Source organism: Lemur catta, chromosome 22 (assembly GCF_020740605.2).
Source record: "Lemur catta isolate mLemCat1 chromosome 22, mLemCat1.pri, whole genome shotgun sequence".
NCBI classification, from domain to species: Eukaryota; Metazoa; Chordata; class Mammalia; order Primates; family Lemuridae; genus Lemur; species Lemur catta.
Window position 1 is genome coordinate 4,815,777 of NC_059149.1, and position 20,285 is coordinate 4,836,061.

Sequence of the window (20,285 nt, forward strand, 5' to 3'; positions counted from 1 at the left end):
TTTGAGAGTGTGACATGTGACTTGTGTTACATATGTGATTTATATAATATATATAAAGAATGAAAACTAAGCCTAGTGACTTGCCACCAGGTTAGGAAACAGAAATCATCCCAAACCTTAAAAGCAGCATATATCGCTATCCCCTTCCCTGAGGCAATCAAATCCCTGCATTTTAATCATTCTCATGATTTTCATGATGGTTTTATTGCCATTGTGTTATTCCTAAACAATACATTGCTTAATTTTGCCCAATTTTTACTTTATACATTAATCATTATATATTATTCTGATTGCATCTTGCACTAACCATTAATGTCTTTAGATTAACCTATGCTCATGTGCTGGCCCTAGTGCACGCATTCTCCTCACTGTATGGTGTTCTATTGTTTGAATATACTTCATTCTCTCGCTTTCCAACTGGTAGGCATTTGTATTGTTTCTCCTTTTCTGTGATTACAGACAATATTCTTCCATACTTTCTTCTACATGTCTCCTGGTACACATGGACAACAATATCTCTAGGAATCTAGGGTATATATAGTGGAATTGAGAGGTCATAGAATATGTGCATGTTCAAGTGTACTAAGTAAACTGATGTATATAGTCCTACCAGTGGTGGATAAGAATTACCATTGCTCAACATCTTTAGCAGTACTTAGTATGCATGCTTTTAAAAATATTTGCCAATATGGTGTGTGTAAAATGGTCTCCATTGTAGTTTTTTTTTTTTTTTGAGACAGAGTCTCACCCTGTTGCCCTGCATAGAGTGCAGTGGTGCCATCAGTCATCACAGCTCACAGCAACCTCAAACTCATGGGCTCGAGCGAACCTCCTGCCTCAGCCTCCCGAGTAGCTGGGACTATAGGCACGTGCCATGATGCTCGGGTAATTTTTGCTATTTTTTTGAGAGACGGGGTCTCACTCTTGCTCAGAGTTGGTCTCAAACTTCTAATCTCAAGCAATCCTCCCACCTTGGCCTTCCAGAGCACGCTAGGATTACATGCCTGAACCACCATGCCCGCCCTCTACTGTAGTTTTAAATTTGTATAAGACTATCTTTTGAGACGTCTATGGGCCTTGTGGTGGGTTGAATTGTATTTCCTCCCAAAAATAAATCGAAGTCCTAATCCCTAGGATGTATGTATGTATGTATTTCACCATTTGGAAATTGCATTTCTGTAGATGTCATTAGTTAAGATGAGGTTGTATTAGATGAGGGTGGGCCCTAAATCCAATGATTGGTGTCCTTATAAGGCCACATGAAGACACAGACATATAGAGAAAAGAATGTCACCTTGAAGATGGACAAAGAGATTAGAGTGATACATCTATTAATACTAGCTTATTAAGTATGAAATGCCTGACAGTTGATATCTCTGACATTTTGCTTTGACACTTTTTTTTTTTATTGTGAAGGTGCATCATCGTTTCAAATGCATGTTTCAGCCTGTGATTACCTTTCAAAAAAAATTTTTTAGAGCAATTTTTGTGAAACCATGCATAAGTCAAGAATTTGTGTTATTTTTATATGTATGTTCCAGCGCAGAGAGCTTGAAATATCAACAAAGTGTTTGGGAAAGATGTAGCTAATGAACGCACAGTACACTGATGGTTTGAGAAGTTACATTCTGGTGATTTAAATCTTAAAAATGAGCCATATGGTGACCTGAGACCTGGCTGGATAAGCTGAAAGCTGTCGTGGAAGCGAATCCATCTCAACCTATGTGTGAATTAGCAGCCAGGTTTCATGTTACTAGTCCAACAATATTGGACCACTTGAAACAAATCAGCAAGGTAAAGAAGCTGGATAGATGGGTTCTGTGTAAATTAAATGAGCATTAGAAGAAAAATCGTCTCAAAGCTTGCCTTTCTTTGCTGTTACGACATAAAGGCGAACCATTTCTACACCGTATTGTTAGTGTGATGAAAAAGGGATTCTTGTCCACAATCCCAAGTGTTCAGCACAATGGTTGGATAAAGATGAAGTGCCAAAACACAATCCAAAACCAAATATTCACCCCAAAAAGCTAATGGTGTCTGTGTCTGTTTGGTGGTCCAGTGCTGGTATTACCCACTACAGCTTCGTGAAACCTGGTCAGTTGATGACCGTGGATGTCTACTGCAGCCAGTTGGACAAAATGATGATGATGCTTGCGATTAAGCTGCCAAGATGGGTCAACAGAGACAGGCCAATCCTCTTGTAAGACCACATGTAGCAAAAAACAATGCTGTTCAAACTGCAGAAGCTCGACTCAAAACTCTCTGTCATCCATCATATTCACCAGACCTTGCACCAACTACCACTTCTTCCAGGCTTTGGACCACTTCTTGCAAGGAAAAATATTCAATTCTCAACAAGGTATAGAAAACGCCTCTTGCGATTTCATTGCCACTAGCTCTCCAGGCTTCTTCGCTGCTGGCATAAACAAGCTACTGTTAAGATGGCAAAACTGTCAACAGTTTAGGCTCATACTTTGATTAGTTGTATTGCTTCTTGTTTGAGATATAATAAACTTTTGATTCAAAATCGGACATTTCACGTTTAATGACCTAATACAACTAAGGAACACCAAGGATTGCTGGCGACAGCCACCAGAAGCCAGGAGAGGGGCAGATTCTCCCTCAGAACCTCTAGAAGGAACCAATCTGCTGACAACTTGATTTTAGACTTCTAGCCTCCAGAAAGAACTATGAGAGAATATTTCTGTTGTCCTAAGCCACCTAGTTTGGGGTAATTTGTTATGGCAGGAACAGAAAACTAATACAGCTTCCATCTTCATTAATGGATCCTTTCTGATGAAGATTTTTACCACGTAAATGACTGAGCACAGAACAATGGTCAACAGTTTTACGGAATGACAGGTGTTCTACCTTTTGCCATAAAGGAATGGGAAATTAATAAAAAGAAGACAGGATTTAGTATTAAATTCTCACTGTAATTCTTACAAAGGCTGGAAGTAACACTTTCTGTTCTTCCAGTACATTAAGATTCTGCCCATTGGTAGACTTTCTAGCAATCTCAGTTGCTAGGAGTATCTCATGTTGCCCACATTTAAAAAAAAAAAAGAAGAACACAAAACTGGATAGCATGAGGCAAACTGTCAGACAACAGAATTTCTTTCCAATCCTAGTAGAATAAATGAAAATTATCTCTGTGGTACTGAGGATGTCTGGTTTAGCACAGTGTAACACGGTGACACTCCGATGGGCTGGCAACTGATGGCCCCCAACTCGGGGCCTGTCAGGAGTTTCACCAGGGAGTGACAGGAGGATTAAAGCTCCTATGGGGTGTGAGAAAACCACGAACCATTTCTAATATTGTCAACTTCAGCTAAAGATAAAGATATTATATAGATGAAGATTTCTTCTTCATGAGAAAACAAATGTAACTGCTTTAAAATTTATTTCACCTTTTAGGTTAACAAGATGTCTGTAATTCAAGGAAAGATTTGAAAATCTGCTACTGACAAGTTTTTATACTTTAAAAAAATTTACTTAAGAAGGAAGATTAGTCCTGCCACACCTAAGAGCTGGCCAACAGCAGCCTGTGGGCTGAATCCAGCCTGCGGCCTGCTTGTGTATGTGAAGTGTCACTAGAACACAGTCGCAGTGTTAGCTTACGTGCTGTCACGGCTGCTTTCGAGCTACAACTGCAGAGCTGAATGGTTGGGACAGAGACTAGTAAAGTCATCACTGACGGGCTCTTTATAGAAAAAGGTGTCTGACCCATGGTCTGGAGTGTCTCAAATTCCTAACTATGATTATAAATACTATAACAAAGATATAAAAGCCTGGAGTGTCATCTGAGAGAGCAGTTCTGAAGCAGTCATTGTTCCGACTTGAGGACCTTGGGGGGAGAGGGCCCTGCAGACACTGGGGACGCGCGTTAGTTTCCAGATGGCTCTGCACGGCCGGCTGAGCCAGTGCCCAGGGGCCTGCAACCCCCTGACACAGGCACCACGGCCACACATCAGAAGGAGCTTCAACAGCCACTATACTTACAGATGTTCTTCAAGCTTCTTTTTTAGAAGAACTGACTAAAAATGAAAAATAAAAATTAGTTATTACCTACTATTTAAACTAATGTATTAATTTTTAAATTAAGAGTACAATAGTAATTAATGTGGGGTGAGTCCTCAGTAATATCTTTGTTCAAAGACCTCAAAACACACAACGTATCCCAGTTTAATTCTCTTTAATAAAATGAGAGAGGGCAGCCCATAAAGGATAGCTATCGGTATAAAATACCCAGAAACTGGATACCCGAATTCTATATGTGTAGCTAGGGAAATGAATAAAAAAGTCACTTAAATATAGATCTAATATTCCTGGACTCAACAGGCAGGCAGGACTCTAATAATAACAAACTTTCCTTAGGATACCATTTAGCTGCCATATTGTTTTCCTTGTATCATGGCATTCTTGGATCAATTCCCATAAATACTTGTGACTCAACCAGTGATTTACAAATACGCACAGGTTGCAGATCATTCATGTGATGGTATGGGATGTGACAGATGGTACGTGCAGATGGTATGTGCACAGAATTTAATATGATGGAGAATGTAGCTTTGACTGGGTATTAAAAAAAGGTCTCCTGTAAAGCAGGAGATCAAAATTAACCTAAAAATAAACAATGAAGACATTCTATAAAGGACCACTAAGTTTCATAACTAAACACTTACAAGGTACATATTATTAATGAATTTTACAAAACATTTTACTTTGAGATAAATGGTTATATAATTTAGTCAAAACCCAGTTAATATGGATTTATAAAACAAATCTTCCAATTTAATCAACAGCAGCAATAAAGGGAAATGAACTTGAATATTAAGTTCTTGGATTTTCAGTTACCTTATTTGATAATGATTACTGTAACTGTTTATTCAAGTCTATTCTCACACATCTCTAGGATATTTCAAATCCTCTTAGCTCAGTATGTTAACTATAGTTAGGTCAGCAGGCCACAAGGAATTCTATCACTGCTCCCTCCAAATATACAGAAAGATAACAACCACATAAACTTTCGATTATTACTCATTCTTTCTTTAGTACAAAGGGTAAAATGTAAATACTTTTTAAAAACCTTAACCTTAATTTTGTGCTTACGTTTTCATTAGACTCCAGCAAAATTTTAACTGAGATAATATGTGATAAAATGATTAGATTTGAGTGGTTAATATGCCAGGCAATGCACTAAGTCATGTCACGTATACAGTCTCACGGAAACCTCCCAGCACTGTGTGTGCAGCAGCCCCACCTGATGGCGAGGGAAGCGAGGGCTGGATAACGTGATAGCAGTTGCTAGGTGGCAGACCTGAAATTAAAACCTGGGTTTGCCAGACCCCACAGCCTATGCATGGTCTTCACTTACAGGCCTTCCGTGCTGCAGTGCCTCTCCAAAGTGAAGACAGTTACTACCAAAACAGGTGGCAGGAGGAGGCCAGACTGCGACAAGAAGCTAGCGTCAAAACAATTTATATAAATGAACTAGTAATGGTGTGGAACAGAAGTGGGATGGGGAAAAAAAAAACCCAAGAGCAGACTTCTTTTGGTTTAACTTTTTAAGATCTTGATATTCTTTAAGTGTCTTAATTGTAAGAGTCATAAACCTATATATAATATAAGGCAGGTAATATTGATAGTCACTCTGAATAAAATTGCCTTAATTAAAAATTTCAATACCATCAACCGTGATGGCAGATAATGCTTAAATCAAAAAACTGCTCAATATATAAAAATGAAAAGGATGCCATACTTACAATAGCCTTGAGCAGAAGCCATGCCAAGAGACAGAGAGGACAAGTTAGTAGGAAGCAAACACAGCAGCCAAGAGAAGGCATGATTTAGAATTCATGAACAGAAGTAAAAGATACGCATTTTTTTTTTCAGAAATGTACATTTTTCTTTCTTCTATGGTCTCCTCATCCTGTCTTGTTCTTTGAAGTTTTATATATTGTGGCTAGCTCAAATTATCCATGTGACTGGATATAACAATGCTTTTCTGCTTCCATGCTAAAAACAAATGACATAATAATGATAATCAAAATGTGCAAACCATCCTACTCTGACTTATGGTCACACGAAAGGACTATGCTTTTGATAACAGACAGGCAGAAATTGTGCTGTTCTTTGTCTGAAGGGACCGATCCCTTTGGCAGGTTGTTCTACGTATTGCACATTCCTGAGATGCAACACTGTAGGTTAGTGAAAGAGAAGAGTTAAGACAAAAACATAAAAAAATCTGCTGGGGAAAGAACCACGTATCTGTATTGCACTATTTCTTTCTCCAAACCATTTGGAGGCAGAGCTTCAGCCATCTGAATGTTTTCTACATATGGGAAAGAGATCAGAGAGAATTTCTGCTTAGTTTAGAGCGAGACATCTCATTTGCATCTGGACAGTCAAATGAAGTGATTAATTTATGCAAATAGTACTTGATAGGGCTGGCATCTCACCTCTCAAAGTTCTCTTTAATATGTCCTCTTGAAGTAATGGCACACAGCATTTTAAATTAGATGTGATTACCACAGTGATACCTCATCAGGCTATGCCAGATTCTTTTTTAAAGAATAAATGCTTTTATTTATGTTTTAAATAAGAGAACCAAGCTAATGGTGATCACTGTAACACTAAAGTTTAGCTGGTCCTGGTACTTCGCCATTTTTACCTCCTACATGCTACATGCCCTTCTCCTCCCTGCCATAATGAAGCAACAAAAAGTCTCCTCACAGCTTCTTAGAGACCAGAATGAATTTTACATTCATCTCAGTTTAAGGGACTTAGTGATTTCACTGAAGTAGGAAATGTTACTCCCTTTGGTTCATCTCTAAGGTACAGTTAATTAGGCTTAATAATTTTTTTTTTTCCAGACAGAGTCTCACTCTGTCGCCCGGGCTAGAGTGCCGTGGCATCAGCCTAGCTCACAGCAACCTTAAACTCCTGGGCTCACGCGATCTTCCTGCCTCAGCCTCCCAAGTAGCTGGGACTACAGGCACACACCATCATGCCTGGCTAATTTTTTCTACATATTTTTAGTTGTCCAGCTAATTTCTTTCTATTTTTTTAGTAGAGATGGGGTCTTGCTCTTGCTCAGGCTGGTCTCGAACTCCTGAGCTCAAACGATCTGCCCACCTCGGCCTCCCAGAGTGCTAGGATTACAGGCGTGAACCACTGTGCCCGGCCAATAAATATTTTAATACACTAATGGTGGCTTTGTTTCACGCCTTTGTGGCTTAGCATTTTAGATAAAAACATATTTTAAATTTTAATAAGGACGCAAAGTAGTCCTTTTATGTTGGTGACAATTTTAGGAACTGAGAATCCACCTGGGAGTCTAACAGGGACTACCAACACATAACGAAGGGATAAACTAAAATCGCCAGTCATAGACAGAAGGGTATGCTGCTAATATCAACTAGATGATGTTTGGAGAAACTGATTAAATTTGGTTACTGTGAGCTTTTTATATCTCACAGTCTCAGTACATTCTAAGTAACATACTTAACTCCCCTTCTTTGGCTCCTAACCCTCTTATATTAATAAGGCTGGATGGAATCAGCAAAATCCATAGTTTTGAAGTTGATCCCCCCAAAATGACTCTATCAATGGAAACAAACAGATTTATACTGAAATGTCAGAGTTTATAGCAATTACACTGGTAATAGGAAAAAAAATAAAAAAGCCACAAAAGAACTGGCTGAAGCAAAGACTGGTCACCAAAATTTAGACTTTTTCCCCTCTTACACTATTTTTGAACACTTTATAAGTCTTGGCTTTATTGTTTACTGCTCACTAAATGTAAAGGGGTTTGCAAAATACAATGTATGTGCACTGTTGCCCGAGGTCAGCCGGCTGTGGAGGACAGTTAACGGGTCGAGGTGGAGACATAGCCCTTGGCCCCACACACTGAGCATGCCTGCCGTGAGCCTGCCGTGAGCCTGCAGAGTGGGGGCAGAGACGCGCAGTGTGCGGAGGGAATACGAACAAGGCCAGTGGGGGGTGGATTCAGAAATTTAGAGATGATGAGATTCTAGGGATGACATTACTTTCTTAAATATCGATTCTATATTAAAATTTTCTAATTGAACATACTAAGTTTCTATTAGCATTTTTTTTTGACCAAAGGGGAAAAACCCTGTATTTTACCTTTGAATACTGAGCTGAACAAATTTAAAACATAAAGCCTCAATTAACTCCTTAGCTAATGACTAGAAATACACCTCTAATTCCCAGCACTGGGACCCTGAAAGAGATGATAAAGTACTGTTTGGTCCTTGTTATAACGAATGTTAGTAAAAAGGAAAACACTGTTTCTTTTCTATAACTAATATAATGCTAAATTATTATGGTAAAGACCATCAAATAAAAAATAAAAGCTATATCTTTTCTCAACATTGTGAAACTGTTGGACCACGGCGGGTGAGTATGAAAACTTACATCTTCTGCTTTTGAGCCTTGATCCTGTAAAGACTTTTGCAGTTCCTCAACTTGTGACTGTGCTTCCAGAAGTCTTTGATTCACCAGCCTAGAAATCAAATGTACGTTAATTTTGCAAGTACTGACTTACTTATGCCTTTTTTCCTTAGGTTATCATATTGGTTGGAAAGTATAATTAGCAAAATAAAGTCTCATTTATAGTAGTAGTAGTTGCCTCATGTCATGAGTAGTAGCTGACTTTTCTGATGATTTTTTATATTGCCTGAAATTTCTAACGATGATTTCTAACATAGTATTTGGGTGGACAAATATTTTGAAACCGATGTACTTATGCATATCCATGCATCTGAAATTTACTTCAGTATGTGTTGATGAAGTCTATGTGTCAGGCACTGTGCTCAGCACCAGTATTAAAAGATCCTGCACTCAAGGAATTTACAGTCTAGTGCAGAAGTAAAAATGTAACCAAATAGGCAAATAAAATGCAATGAGATAAAGGCAGCACAGAGGCATACAAAAGATGGTAACTTGCCAAAGAAGCAAGGACTCTAGAGGAGCTGAGACAGGCTTGATGTGAACCGAGACTAGAACAATGATAAAATACTCATGTGATTAAGGGTGGAATGGGGTTTCAAGAGGTGTGTCCAGAGTACACAGGAAAATGAGAGGGTACAGAGAGTTCAGGAATGGTATGGCTGACAAATAAGTTACGAGGGGAAGAACAGCTGGCAAGAAAACTAGAGGAGAAAAGGAGCAGATCAGGCATAACGTGGTGTGGAATCGAGATTGTCTGAGATCATCCTGTAATCAACAAGCCTCAAATCTGACCAAAACTGGAACAACCCGAGCAATCTACCTTTTTTTTTTTTTTGAGACAAAGTCTCACTCTGTCATCCTGGCTTGAGTGCTGTGGCGTCAGCCTAGCTCACAGCAGCCTCAAACTCCTGGGCTCAGCCGATCCTCCCGCCTCGGCCTCCCAGAGTGCTAGGATTACAGGCGTGAGCCCTCGCGCCCAGCCTAACCCAGGGAATCTTTACTAATGCTGATTCTAGGGCCTGGCCTTCATAAATTCTCTAGGTCGTTACGATGCAACATTCAGTAGACCAGTTTGGTTCCCTAGGTCTTGGGTGATATTGAAGGGTTGCGAGAAGGGGAAATACGATCAGACAGCAGTTTAGAAAGATCACATTGGTTTTAGAGAGGAAGACGCTATTGAAAAGGTCAGAGAGCAGACATGAAGACTGAGAGGAGACTATTACAATTATTACTAACTATGCCTGAAATAGGAGGAAATGTTTTGAGAAAAGGCAAAAGAATGTAAGGAATCAAAAATATTAGCACTAAATAACACTTAGGATCTTGGTATTCACCAAGAAAGGGAAGACAGGAGGAATAGGTTGAGAAAGGGATGTAAATTATCTGATTTTGTTTTTGTTCAAAATGAAGTGCCTGGAAATGTCTGTCAATAGCTAGAGATCTGAACCTGAAGCACAGGGTGAAATCTGAGTTGACCATGCAGATTTGGGAGCCACTTGGAGTTAACTGAAGGCAGGAACCTAAATGATATTATCTGAAAAGAAAGCGAAGAAGAGTGTAGAAGACTAACAAGGACCACCCGTGGCAGATCCATCAAGGGGCGTAAGCTCAGTCTGGAGAAGAACCAGAGAATTGGGGGCATAAGTGAGGGGCCTATTGAAATAAAGAAAAAATGAGAAGAAGGAGGAATTTAGCAACAAAACTGAATATAGTAGAGAGATGACGAGGAAGGAGAGTCTTAAAGGCTCCCCTGGATTGGCCATTTGAGAGATGACTGGTTATTTTAGTAAGAAATATTTTAGTGAAATGATAGTTGAAAAGCCATATTGCCCCAAATTAAGGACAAAACGGCAATAAGTGTTTAGGATCCAAACAGCCAAAAAGTTCAATAAGAATTTTTGTTTTTACTTAAGTTACAAGAAATTATAAGCCCTTTAGGCTTATTATTTACAGAGAATGACAGTAAAATTTAATCAATCTGTAATAACTTTTTCACATTAAGGAATACAAAATATGAATGCTGTTTGAGTAGTAAAAGAATAAATTATCTGAAAATCCACATTCAATATGGGGACACTGTAATCTTGTTCAACCATTTACTGAAAGCAGTATGGAAACACGTATTTAGCTACAAGACTATTTCAACTATGCATTTTAGCCATTTCTGAGATTATTACCAACATGGTGAGCCTACTAGATGGGCAGCATTGGAAATGTCATTAAAGCACAACCCCAGTCTATTCCAGGATGTTCCTTGGAGGGATTTGAAAACAATTTAAATGCCCTGCAATGGGGAATGGACGAGCAAACAGTAATGCAACTGTTAAACTATGAAGTATGTAAGCAACATAAATATAAATAAATGCACATTAAAAAAGTTCATCTACAAAATAAATGAGCATTATAATGCCTCCCTCATGGGGTTGTTTAGAGGATTACGAGATGATATATGAGTGCCTGCACACGGCAGTGTTCTATAATGTGGATCGCCTCTGCTTGCTTTCTCCCCCTTCAGGGAGTTAGCTAACATCTTAATCAAAGTCTAATTACTGAAGACACAGAGTTGTCAAGGGAGTGAAGAGGAGAGTGAGCTTGCGATCACAATGCAAGTGAGATCACGGATCCCTGCAAAAAGCTCCCTGGACAACACTGATACGGCTCCACCCTCAGCCTTTCATCCCTCTCCTAATATTGTCTGAGGGTCAGGAGGTATTATAGACATTTAAAAATGCTCACTCACTGGGAAAACTAATTGGAAGGGACTGTGGAGGTCTAATGCAAACCTTGCCTTCCAACGGATGATACATGGGTGGTGAGCAAACTATTTAAGGCAATAGAGTTAAAAGACTCAGTGGGACTAAAACTCAGGTTTCCTGGTATCCGGTCCAGTGCTGTAAACTAGTAAGTGATTAAGTTGGAAACAAGGTAATGTAAACACTTATAAAACTCAGTAAGAATAAACAGGGTAATTCACATAAGAGAAAAAGCATCCTGTGAGACAAAAAGACAGGAAAAATAATAAATGTTCTGCAAACATGGTATAAGATAAATTGGCAAGAAAGAGGGTATTGGTTAGTCACGGAGGCTTTAGAGCCAGGCGGCCTAGGTACGACAGGCCAAGAAGGTGGCTCACGCCTGTAATCCTAGCACTTTGGGAGGCTGAAGCAGGAGGATCCCTTGAGGCCAGGAGTTTAAGATCAGCCTGGGCAACATAGTGAGACCCTATCTCTACAAAAAATCAAAAAATTAGCCTGTATGGTGGTGCATGCCTGTAGTCCCAGCTACTTGGGAGGCTGAGACAGGAGGATCACTTGAGCCCACGGGTTTGAGGTTGCAGTGAGCTGTGATGACACCACTGTACTCTAGCTCAGGTAACAGAGTGACCCTGTCTCAAAAAAAAAACAAAACAAAAAGAAACGATAAGAGAACATATTTAAAACACTTAGCACAATGTTTGGAACACACAGGTACTTAATAAATATTGCTATTATTATTACTTTTGTTATAGATCATAGGTGGCCATAATCTAAAAATAAGTTATCATCAGTGTTGCAATTTAAGAAACAATCACAACACTAAGTTGCAAACAGCTGCAAATAACACAGGAAGTTGGGAGGTAATTAGTCATCTATACACATGGATACTGTATGAATGATGATAGCTGTCCCATCTCTGATAAAGAAAGAGAGCAGTAATTGCAAAGCCCGCAAGAAACAATGCAAAAGCATTCTCAGGAAAGTTGTGGCTGTTTTTTCATTAAAAACTTAGGGTAGGAAGAGACTTTCCTGACTAAAATGGTTAAAATATACCCCAGAGGCAGAAGACTGATGAGGCAAAGACAAGACACTTCCAACACAGCTACACATGGCCCAGCTGCTTCCCTCCTGCGAGGCCCTTCCCCCACCTTCTCCATTTCCCAGTCTCAAGCACTCTGTGCTCCTGAGAGCTGATGTAAAAATTTTCTCCTTCTGTTTATGCTTATTGGTGCTCTTGTAATTACCCTAGGATTTACACTGACTTATGCTGTTTGCTGATTCTACCTCAGCAGCTTCAAAACTTAAAGCTATAGGAGGAAGGGTAGGATGTATAAAACTGTCAGAGCCATTTAGGGACGATAAAGAAAACTTCTGTAATATCAGGCAAGCTATGGAGCTATTAATAAAAATGTCAACTCCCTCAAAAATGACAGAATATCACAGCAATAAAAAAAAAAACACTATATGTTTGCTATTTAAGCAACATTTCCAAAAGGTAAAAAGAAGCAAAAGACAGTCACAACAAAATATAAATGTAACCCATATCAGATTAAATTACTGATTTTAAAGTAGCTAACTTTGAATGGCTCTATAACACCATGCACTGAAAAATTATAAGCAGAAAAGCAATTTTCTTGTTAAATCTGTAAATTTTGAATTCTGAAAATAATTGAACTGTTCATAAGATCACTGATTTCCTTTTAGGGTCAAAATAAATAACAGATCAGGAAAAAGGCTTTGTCAATTCGGTTATGACAGATCCCACCTCTCTCCCCACACCAGCGGACCCTTGGAAACCGCTGGCTGGTGAACACACAGCAAACTTAACCAACCTAACAGTGATTAGGAGTTGAAATTGCTGGGAAAGACTGAATTAATGGTTAGATTTTATTTAATCCTCTCGCTTTAATTAGTCATTAGAAAGGGTAAATGGTAGAGCTTTGATATCATTTTGGTTGAAGAAAGAATGGTTAATGTCATTATAAAGAGGCACGACATTTCTTGGCAAGTTGGTCCAAAAGTGGAGGAATGGATTAAAGTTCTCTTAAGAGGAAAGAGCCAGGCGTGGTGGCATGGTGGCTGAAGCCTGTTGTCTCAGCTTCTTGAGAGGACAACTTGAGGCCTGGAGTTTGAAACCAGCTTGGGCAATATAGCAAAACCCCATTTCAAATTACAATTCAAATCTTTGTTAAAGGGAATCAAAATGAAGGCAAATAGGGAAAACTCGTGCCACCTATATGTACTCTACCTATTTTCTGTCTCCAGTTCATTCTTGCGTAGGTTTGCATCATCTAGAAGGCTCTGCAATAAGGCAATTTTTTCATTGTCTGAACCCTCTTGGTTAATTTTTAACATCCTGTTCTCATGCTGAAGACGAATAAGTTTCTCCCTGAATGAGCAAAATAAAAACTGATTATCTGGTACATCAATGCAATATAGGGTCAAAATCCAACTAAACAGTTACAGATTTAATACACAGAATAGAAATAAAAAACAAAGTACCTGCAACTAATTTAGCTCCTATTATAACTGGCCAAGACATTATATTTCCTGTATTAAGTACTTTCTTTTAAGAATGACTAATCTGAAGATAATAGAGTCTCTAAATATCATGGTTTTGTAATAAATGAGATTTTAAAATCCTATTTTCCTTTCTGATTTCCATATTTAAGATACGAATGCATTCACTCACTTGCTCTTTGCTTCTCATCAGGAAGCATGATCTCTAATGCTATGCTCTTAAATTACCAATCGCTTGGTAGCAAGATATACCCACTGAGGATCGCCTTCAATGCGTGCGGTCCACCCATTCCCACAGACACATAAAATCGTGTTCTTGTAACAAGCCAGATTATTAGAATCAGGTTATTGGACTGTTTTGGGCTCGCTGTATTATGCTGAAAGCTTACACTGAGAGATGCTGAAAGCAACAGCCATACAGAACTTGCCACCACATTTACTGTAGGGATAATGTAATTGAATATTAATTCCCATGAAGATAAAGTTGTAGAAGATACAGTTCATTCTTTACTTTACACAGGGTCATCTTTAGAGAGCCCCATGAAGACAGTACTATCAGATCTGAGATATTATGAAAAGCTGCGTTTCTCATGGAAAAAGAAACACCAAATCAAAATAATAAACACACACACACACAAAATTCTGCTTATTTTGTAAATATCATAAATCTTATAAAGTATTTTTACTTTTGCTACTGAAAAGACGAGAGTCAACTCTGTGACTCAATTTAAGCAACTATATAGGACTTGGTATATTTTGTATTTGGGCAACACTGACTTCATATTTTTCAATTACAAAGTAAAAACAGTCATCGTACAGGAAAAAACAAAAATGAAAAGAAAATATGAACCCTCCATAACTCTATGGTGCAAAATGCTGCTGAAACACAGCCTTCCAATGCTAAGCAGATACACACATGCACTTTTAAAAAATGAGACCACACAGCACATGTTACATTCGTACCTGCTATTTACACTTAAAATTTCATAATCATTTTGTATCATTAAATATTATACTTTAATATTTTAAATAACATGGTGTTGAACTATATAAATGTATCACTTCTTTAATCAATGCCCAGTTATTGGGCATTTAGATTGTTACCAATTTTGAGCTTTAACAAGTTAATAATGATCAGCTTTGTAAATATACCTTTTCGTACATCCTTGGTTATTTCCTTAGGATTAATTCCAAAAAAAGTAATTTTGGGGTCAAAAGATAGGTGCTGTTTTAGACAACAAATTCTGCTCAAAAGAAAAGCTGTACTACTTTAATCTTCTATCCCTAGATGATGAGATTTCCAATTTCTCTATACCCTTAGCTTTAATGAAAAGTATCAAATATTTTTTTTTTTTTTTTGAGACAGAGTCTCGCTCTGTTGCCCGGGCTACAGTGAGTGCCATGGCATCAGCCTAGCTCACAGAAACCTCAAACTCCTGGGCTTAAGCGATCCTACTGCCTCAGCCTCCCGAGTAGCTGGGACTACAGGCGTGCGCCACCATGCCCGGCTAATTTTTTCTATATATATTTTTAGTTGGCCAGATAATTTCTTTCTATTTTTAGGAGAGACGGGGTCTCACTCTTGCTCAGGCTGGTCTCGAACTCCTGACTTCGAGCGATCCACCCGCCTCGGCCTCCCAGAGTGCTGGGATTACAGGCGTGAGCCACCGCGCCCGGCCAAAAGTATGAAATATTAAGCCACCATCTATGACATATGTTGCAAAATTTGCATCCCTCTTTATCATTTCATTTTCTTGATAGCTATTCTGGGCATAGAGCATATTTTAATTTGTATCTAGACATACTCAGAAAAGCCATATTTGTTGAATCTTTATGCTTGTTCTTAGTCTAGAAAGCCAACTGCATTACCAATAAGCTTCCTTAATAATTATGGCTTTTTTGGACATAACCATGTATTTATAAATATTCACAAATATTATGTATTCATTCAACTAATTTTATTAGTTCAATTATAAAGTAGCATATCAGATGGCGAAAAGTAATAGACGTACAAGATGCTCCCAGACTTGGTGCTGCATTACAAACAACAGTAAACTGTCTTCATTTATTCAACAGTATTTTAAAACTCATTTCAACTTTTATAGTTGATAAATAAGACTCTTACACCACCATTACTTCATTTAATACCCGAAGGATGTTGTACAGAATCAAGGCCAGTGTCCATTTTCAAAAGGGGCAAACGGGCCCAGAAAAGGCAAATGCAATACTCAGGGCTGGTCGCTCCCCCACCGAATTTTAATTCTTACACATAAAGCTAGGTATGTACTGAAACAAATGGAATTTTGAAAATGTGATGACTAAATAAAAATATGAGGTGTTACTGAGGGAAGAGTAGTAGAGATGGGGAGAGATCTCCTCCTATCTACAACTGCCTATCTTTCCCAGGCCATTTTATGGGGTTAGCAGACACATCTCAGTAACAATTTTGCAGGCTGATAGCTAAAAGCAGAGCCGTGTCTATGGGCCAAGTGTTTTTTCACCGCTAAATGTCTGCTAAGGATACTCCAGCTCAGGATGTATTAGTTTGCTCTGTATGTGTGAAAGATTGGTCTGTTGAAGCAAGAAAATCAATTCTCTACTGGGCCAACTGAAGAAAGCTGCTAACAAGTTGAACATGAAAATTCAACACTGAGTTCATGCTGAAAGTGTGAGTAATAGAGAATAAGGAACTGATCCTCCTAATGTTGCAGCGGAGCGTTTTCTCGGAATACTGTGCAGTGTGACTATGAACATCACGATCTCCTTACCTGATTTCAGGTGTAGTAATCTCTGCTGCCAGACTGTCTGAAGACTCCTGACTTCCCAGAGGCATCAACCCTATAAATATATAAACATGAACACAAGGTTAATAGAGAGCACAATTACTAACCCAACTTTGAATATTAACTTTAACAGCTAAAATCTTCGCTTTTCTCAAGTCAAAGGCCATGTCACAGTAGTCTTATAATATTATTACCTGTATTTTACCATTTTAATTATTTTTAAGTATAGCATTAAGAGTAGCATTAGGTACATTCACAATGTTGTGTGACCATCACCACTATCTATTTTCAAAACATTTTTTATCATCCAAATCAGAAATACTGTAACCATTAAGTAGCAATTCCCATTTCTCCTTCCCCTAGCCCTCATTAACCATTATTCCACTTTCTGTCTCAGTCCATTCTAGATACTTCATATAAGTGGAATCATATAATATTTGTTATTTGTGTCTGGCTTACTTCACTTAACATGATGTTTTAAAGATTCATCCATATTGCAGCATTTATCACAACTTCATTCTTTTCTATGGCTAAATAATAGTACATTGCATGTACATACTATATTTTGTTTACCCATTTATCTGTTGATGGACACTTGGGTTGCTTCCATCTGTTGCCTGTTGTGAATAATGCTGCTATGAACATTTGTGGGCAAGTACCTGGCTGACTCTCTGCTTTTAATTCTTTTGGGTATAGACTTAGGAACAAAACTGATGGATCATATGGTAATTCTGTTTAACTTTTTGAAGAGCCATCAAACTGTTTTCCACAGTGGCTGCACCACTTTACATTCTCACCAGCAACGCACAAGGGTTCCAATTTCTCCACATTCTCACCAATACTTAATACTTATTTTCCTCTTTTTTTTTTTTTTTTTTTTTGGTAATAGCTATCCTAATTGGTGTGAAGTGGTATCTCCTTGTAGTTTTGATTTTTTTTTTTTCCTGAGACAGAGTCTCACTCTGTTGCCCGGGCTAGAGTGCCGTGGCGTCAGCCTAGCTCACAGCAACCTCAAACCCCTGGGCTCAAGCGATCGATCCTCCTGCCTCAGCCTCCTGAGTAGCTGGGACTACAGGCGCAGGTACCACGCCCGGCTAATTTTTCTATTTTTAGCAGAAATGGGATCTCACTCTTGTTTAGGCTTGATTTTCATTTTATTTATTTATTTAGAGACAGAGTCTCGCTCTGTTGCCTGGGCTAGAGTGAGTGCCGTGGCATCAGCCTAGCTCACAGCAACCTCAAACTCCTGGGCTTAAGCAATCCTCCTGCCTCAGCCTCCCGAGTAGCTGGGACTACAGACATGCACCACCATGCCCGGCTAATTTTTTTCTATATATATATTTTAGTTGACCAGATAATTTCTTTCTATTTTTTTTAGTAGAGACGGGGTCTCGCTCTTGCTCAGGCTGGTCTCAAACTCCTGACCTTGAGCGATCCACCCGCCTCGGCCTCTCAGAGTGCTAGGATTACAGGCGTGAGCCACCGCGCCCGGCCTTGATTTTCATTTTTTAATGACCAATGATGTTGCACACTTTTTCATGTGCTTATTGGCCATCTGTATATCTTCTTTGGAGAAGTGTCTATTCAAATACTTAGCCCACGTGTGAACTGGGTGGTGGTGTGGGGTTTTTTTGTTTTGTTTTTTGCTGTTGTTGAGTTGTAGAAACTCTTTATGCATTCTGGATATTAATCCCTTATCAGAGTTATGATCTGCAAATATTTTCCCCCATTTTGTGGATCATCTTCACTCTGATAGTATCCTTTGATGCACAAAAGTTTTTAATTCTGATAAAGTTCAATTTATCTATTCTTCTTTGTTGTTGCCTATGCTTTTGGTATCAATTCCAGGAAATCACTGCCAAATTCAATGTCATGAAGATTTTATTCTATGTTTTCTTCTAAAAGTTTTATAGTTTTAGCTCTTATGTTTAGGTCTTTGACCCATTGTGGGTTAATTTTTATATATGGTGTAAGCTAAGGACCCAACTTCATTCTTTTGCATGTGGACAAGCAAAATATGCAATCCCTTTCTTCTTTTTCTTTCCCTTCCCTTCCTTTCCCTTTCTTTCTTTCCTTCTTTTTTTTCTTTTCTTTCTTTCTTTCTTTCTCTCTCTCTCTCTCTTTCTTTCTTTTTCTCTCTTCTCTCTTTTTTCCCTCCCTCCCTCCCTCCTTCCTTCCTTCCTTTTTTAGTCTGATTGCTTTGGCTAGAACTTCCAGTACCTATGTTGAACAGAAGTGGTGATGATGGGCCAGGTGAAGTGGCTCATATCTGCAATCCCAACACTTTGGGGGGCCGAGGCGAGAGTATCACTTGAGGCCAGGAGTTTGAGACTAGCCTCGGCAACATAGTGAGACCCTGTCTCTACAAAAACTAAAAAATTAGCTAGATGTGGTGGCATGTGCCTATTGTCCTAGCTACTTGGGAGGCTGAGGCAAGAGGATCTCTTGAGCCCAGGAATTTGAGATTACAGTGAGCTATGATCAGCACTCCAGCCTGGGTGACAGAGCAAGACCCTGTCTCCAAAGAGAAAAAAAATTTTTAAATACAAAAATTGAAGTGGTGATAGTGGGTATCTTTGTCTTATTCTTGATTTAGAGGAAAAGCTTTCAGTCTTTCATCATTGAGTATGATGTCAGCTGTGGGTTTTCAAATATGGTTTTTATCACGTTAAGGAAGTCTTCTCTTTCTACTTTATTGAGTTTTTAAAAATCATGAATGGGTGTTAGATGTTACCAATGCCTTTTCTGCATCAACTAAGATGATCATTTGATGTATGACTACATTGATCTCTATGTCTACACTTATGCAAATCCCATGCTGCATTAACACAGTTTTATAATAAATTTTGAAATCAAAATATGTAAGTTCTTCAATCTCTTTTTCCATGATTTTTGGGTTATTTTGGCTCCTTTGCATTTTCATACAAATTTTGTTTGTAAAGTTCTTCAAAAAAATCTGTTGAGATTGGGATTACGTTGAATCTTTAGACCAACAAGGAGAACTGTGTAATCTTAACTATACTGAATCTTCCAATACCTGAATATGGAATGTTTCTTCATTTATTTAGATCGTATTTTAATTCTTTCCAGCAGTGTTTTATAGTTTGCAGTGTATGTCTTATATTTCTTTGTTAAACTTATTCCTAAGCATTTTATTCTTTTTGATACTATTGCAATTTCACTTTCAGATTGCTCACTGGTAGCGTAAGAAATATAATTAGCATTTGTATACTGATCTTATATATTAAGACCTTGCTGAACTTATTTATTAGATCTATGATTTATTATATCCTCCCTTCTAACCTTGGATGCTTTTTATTTCTTTTTCTCTCCTGATTGCACAGGCTAGAATCTCTGATACCACGTTGAAAAGATGCGGCAAGAGTGAACATTCCTGCCTTGTTTCTGACCTTAGGGGAAAAGCAGTCAGTATTTCATCAGTAAGTATGAGGTCAGCTGAGGTTTTTTCATAGATATTCTTTACCAGGTTAAGGAAGTTTCCTTCTATTCCTAGTTTGCTGAGAGAGTTTATCAAAAATGGTGTTACCTATTTTACTTTTTTTTTTTTTTTTTGAGACAGAGTGTCGCTTTGTTGCCCTGGCTAGAGTGAGTGCCGTGGTGTCAGCCTAGCTCACAGCAACCTCAAACTCCTGGGCTTAAGCAATCCTACTGCCTCAGCCTCCCGAGTAGCTGGGAACACAGGCATGCGCCACCATGCCTGGCTAATTTTTTTTTTCTATATATATTT

General features: G+C 38.5%; 1 protein-coding gene across 2 annotated transcripts in view; it reads right to left on the reverse strand.

Annotated features, from left to right (window-relative positions):
- The window catches only part of HOOK3 (hook microtubule tethering protein 3), a 104,163-nt gene that overhangs the window by 11,871 nt on the left and 72,007 nt on the right, over positions 1-20,285 (reverse strand). For both annotated transcript variants that reach the window (XM_045535681.1, XM_045535682.1), the window contains exons 14-17: positions 16,523-16,592; positions 13,483-13,623; positions 8,443-8,530; positions 4,003-4,037 (exon numbers count right to left, since the gene is read on the reverse strand). In XM_045535681.1, coding sequence (XP_045391637.1) covers positions 4,003-4,037; positions 8,443-8,530; positions 13,483-13,623; positions 16,523-16,592 — 334 coding nt within the window. The remainder of the gene's footprint in view (positions 1-4,002; positions 4,038-8,442; positions 8,531-13,482; positions 13,624-16,522; positions 16,593-20,285) is intronic.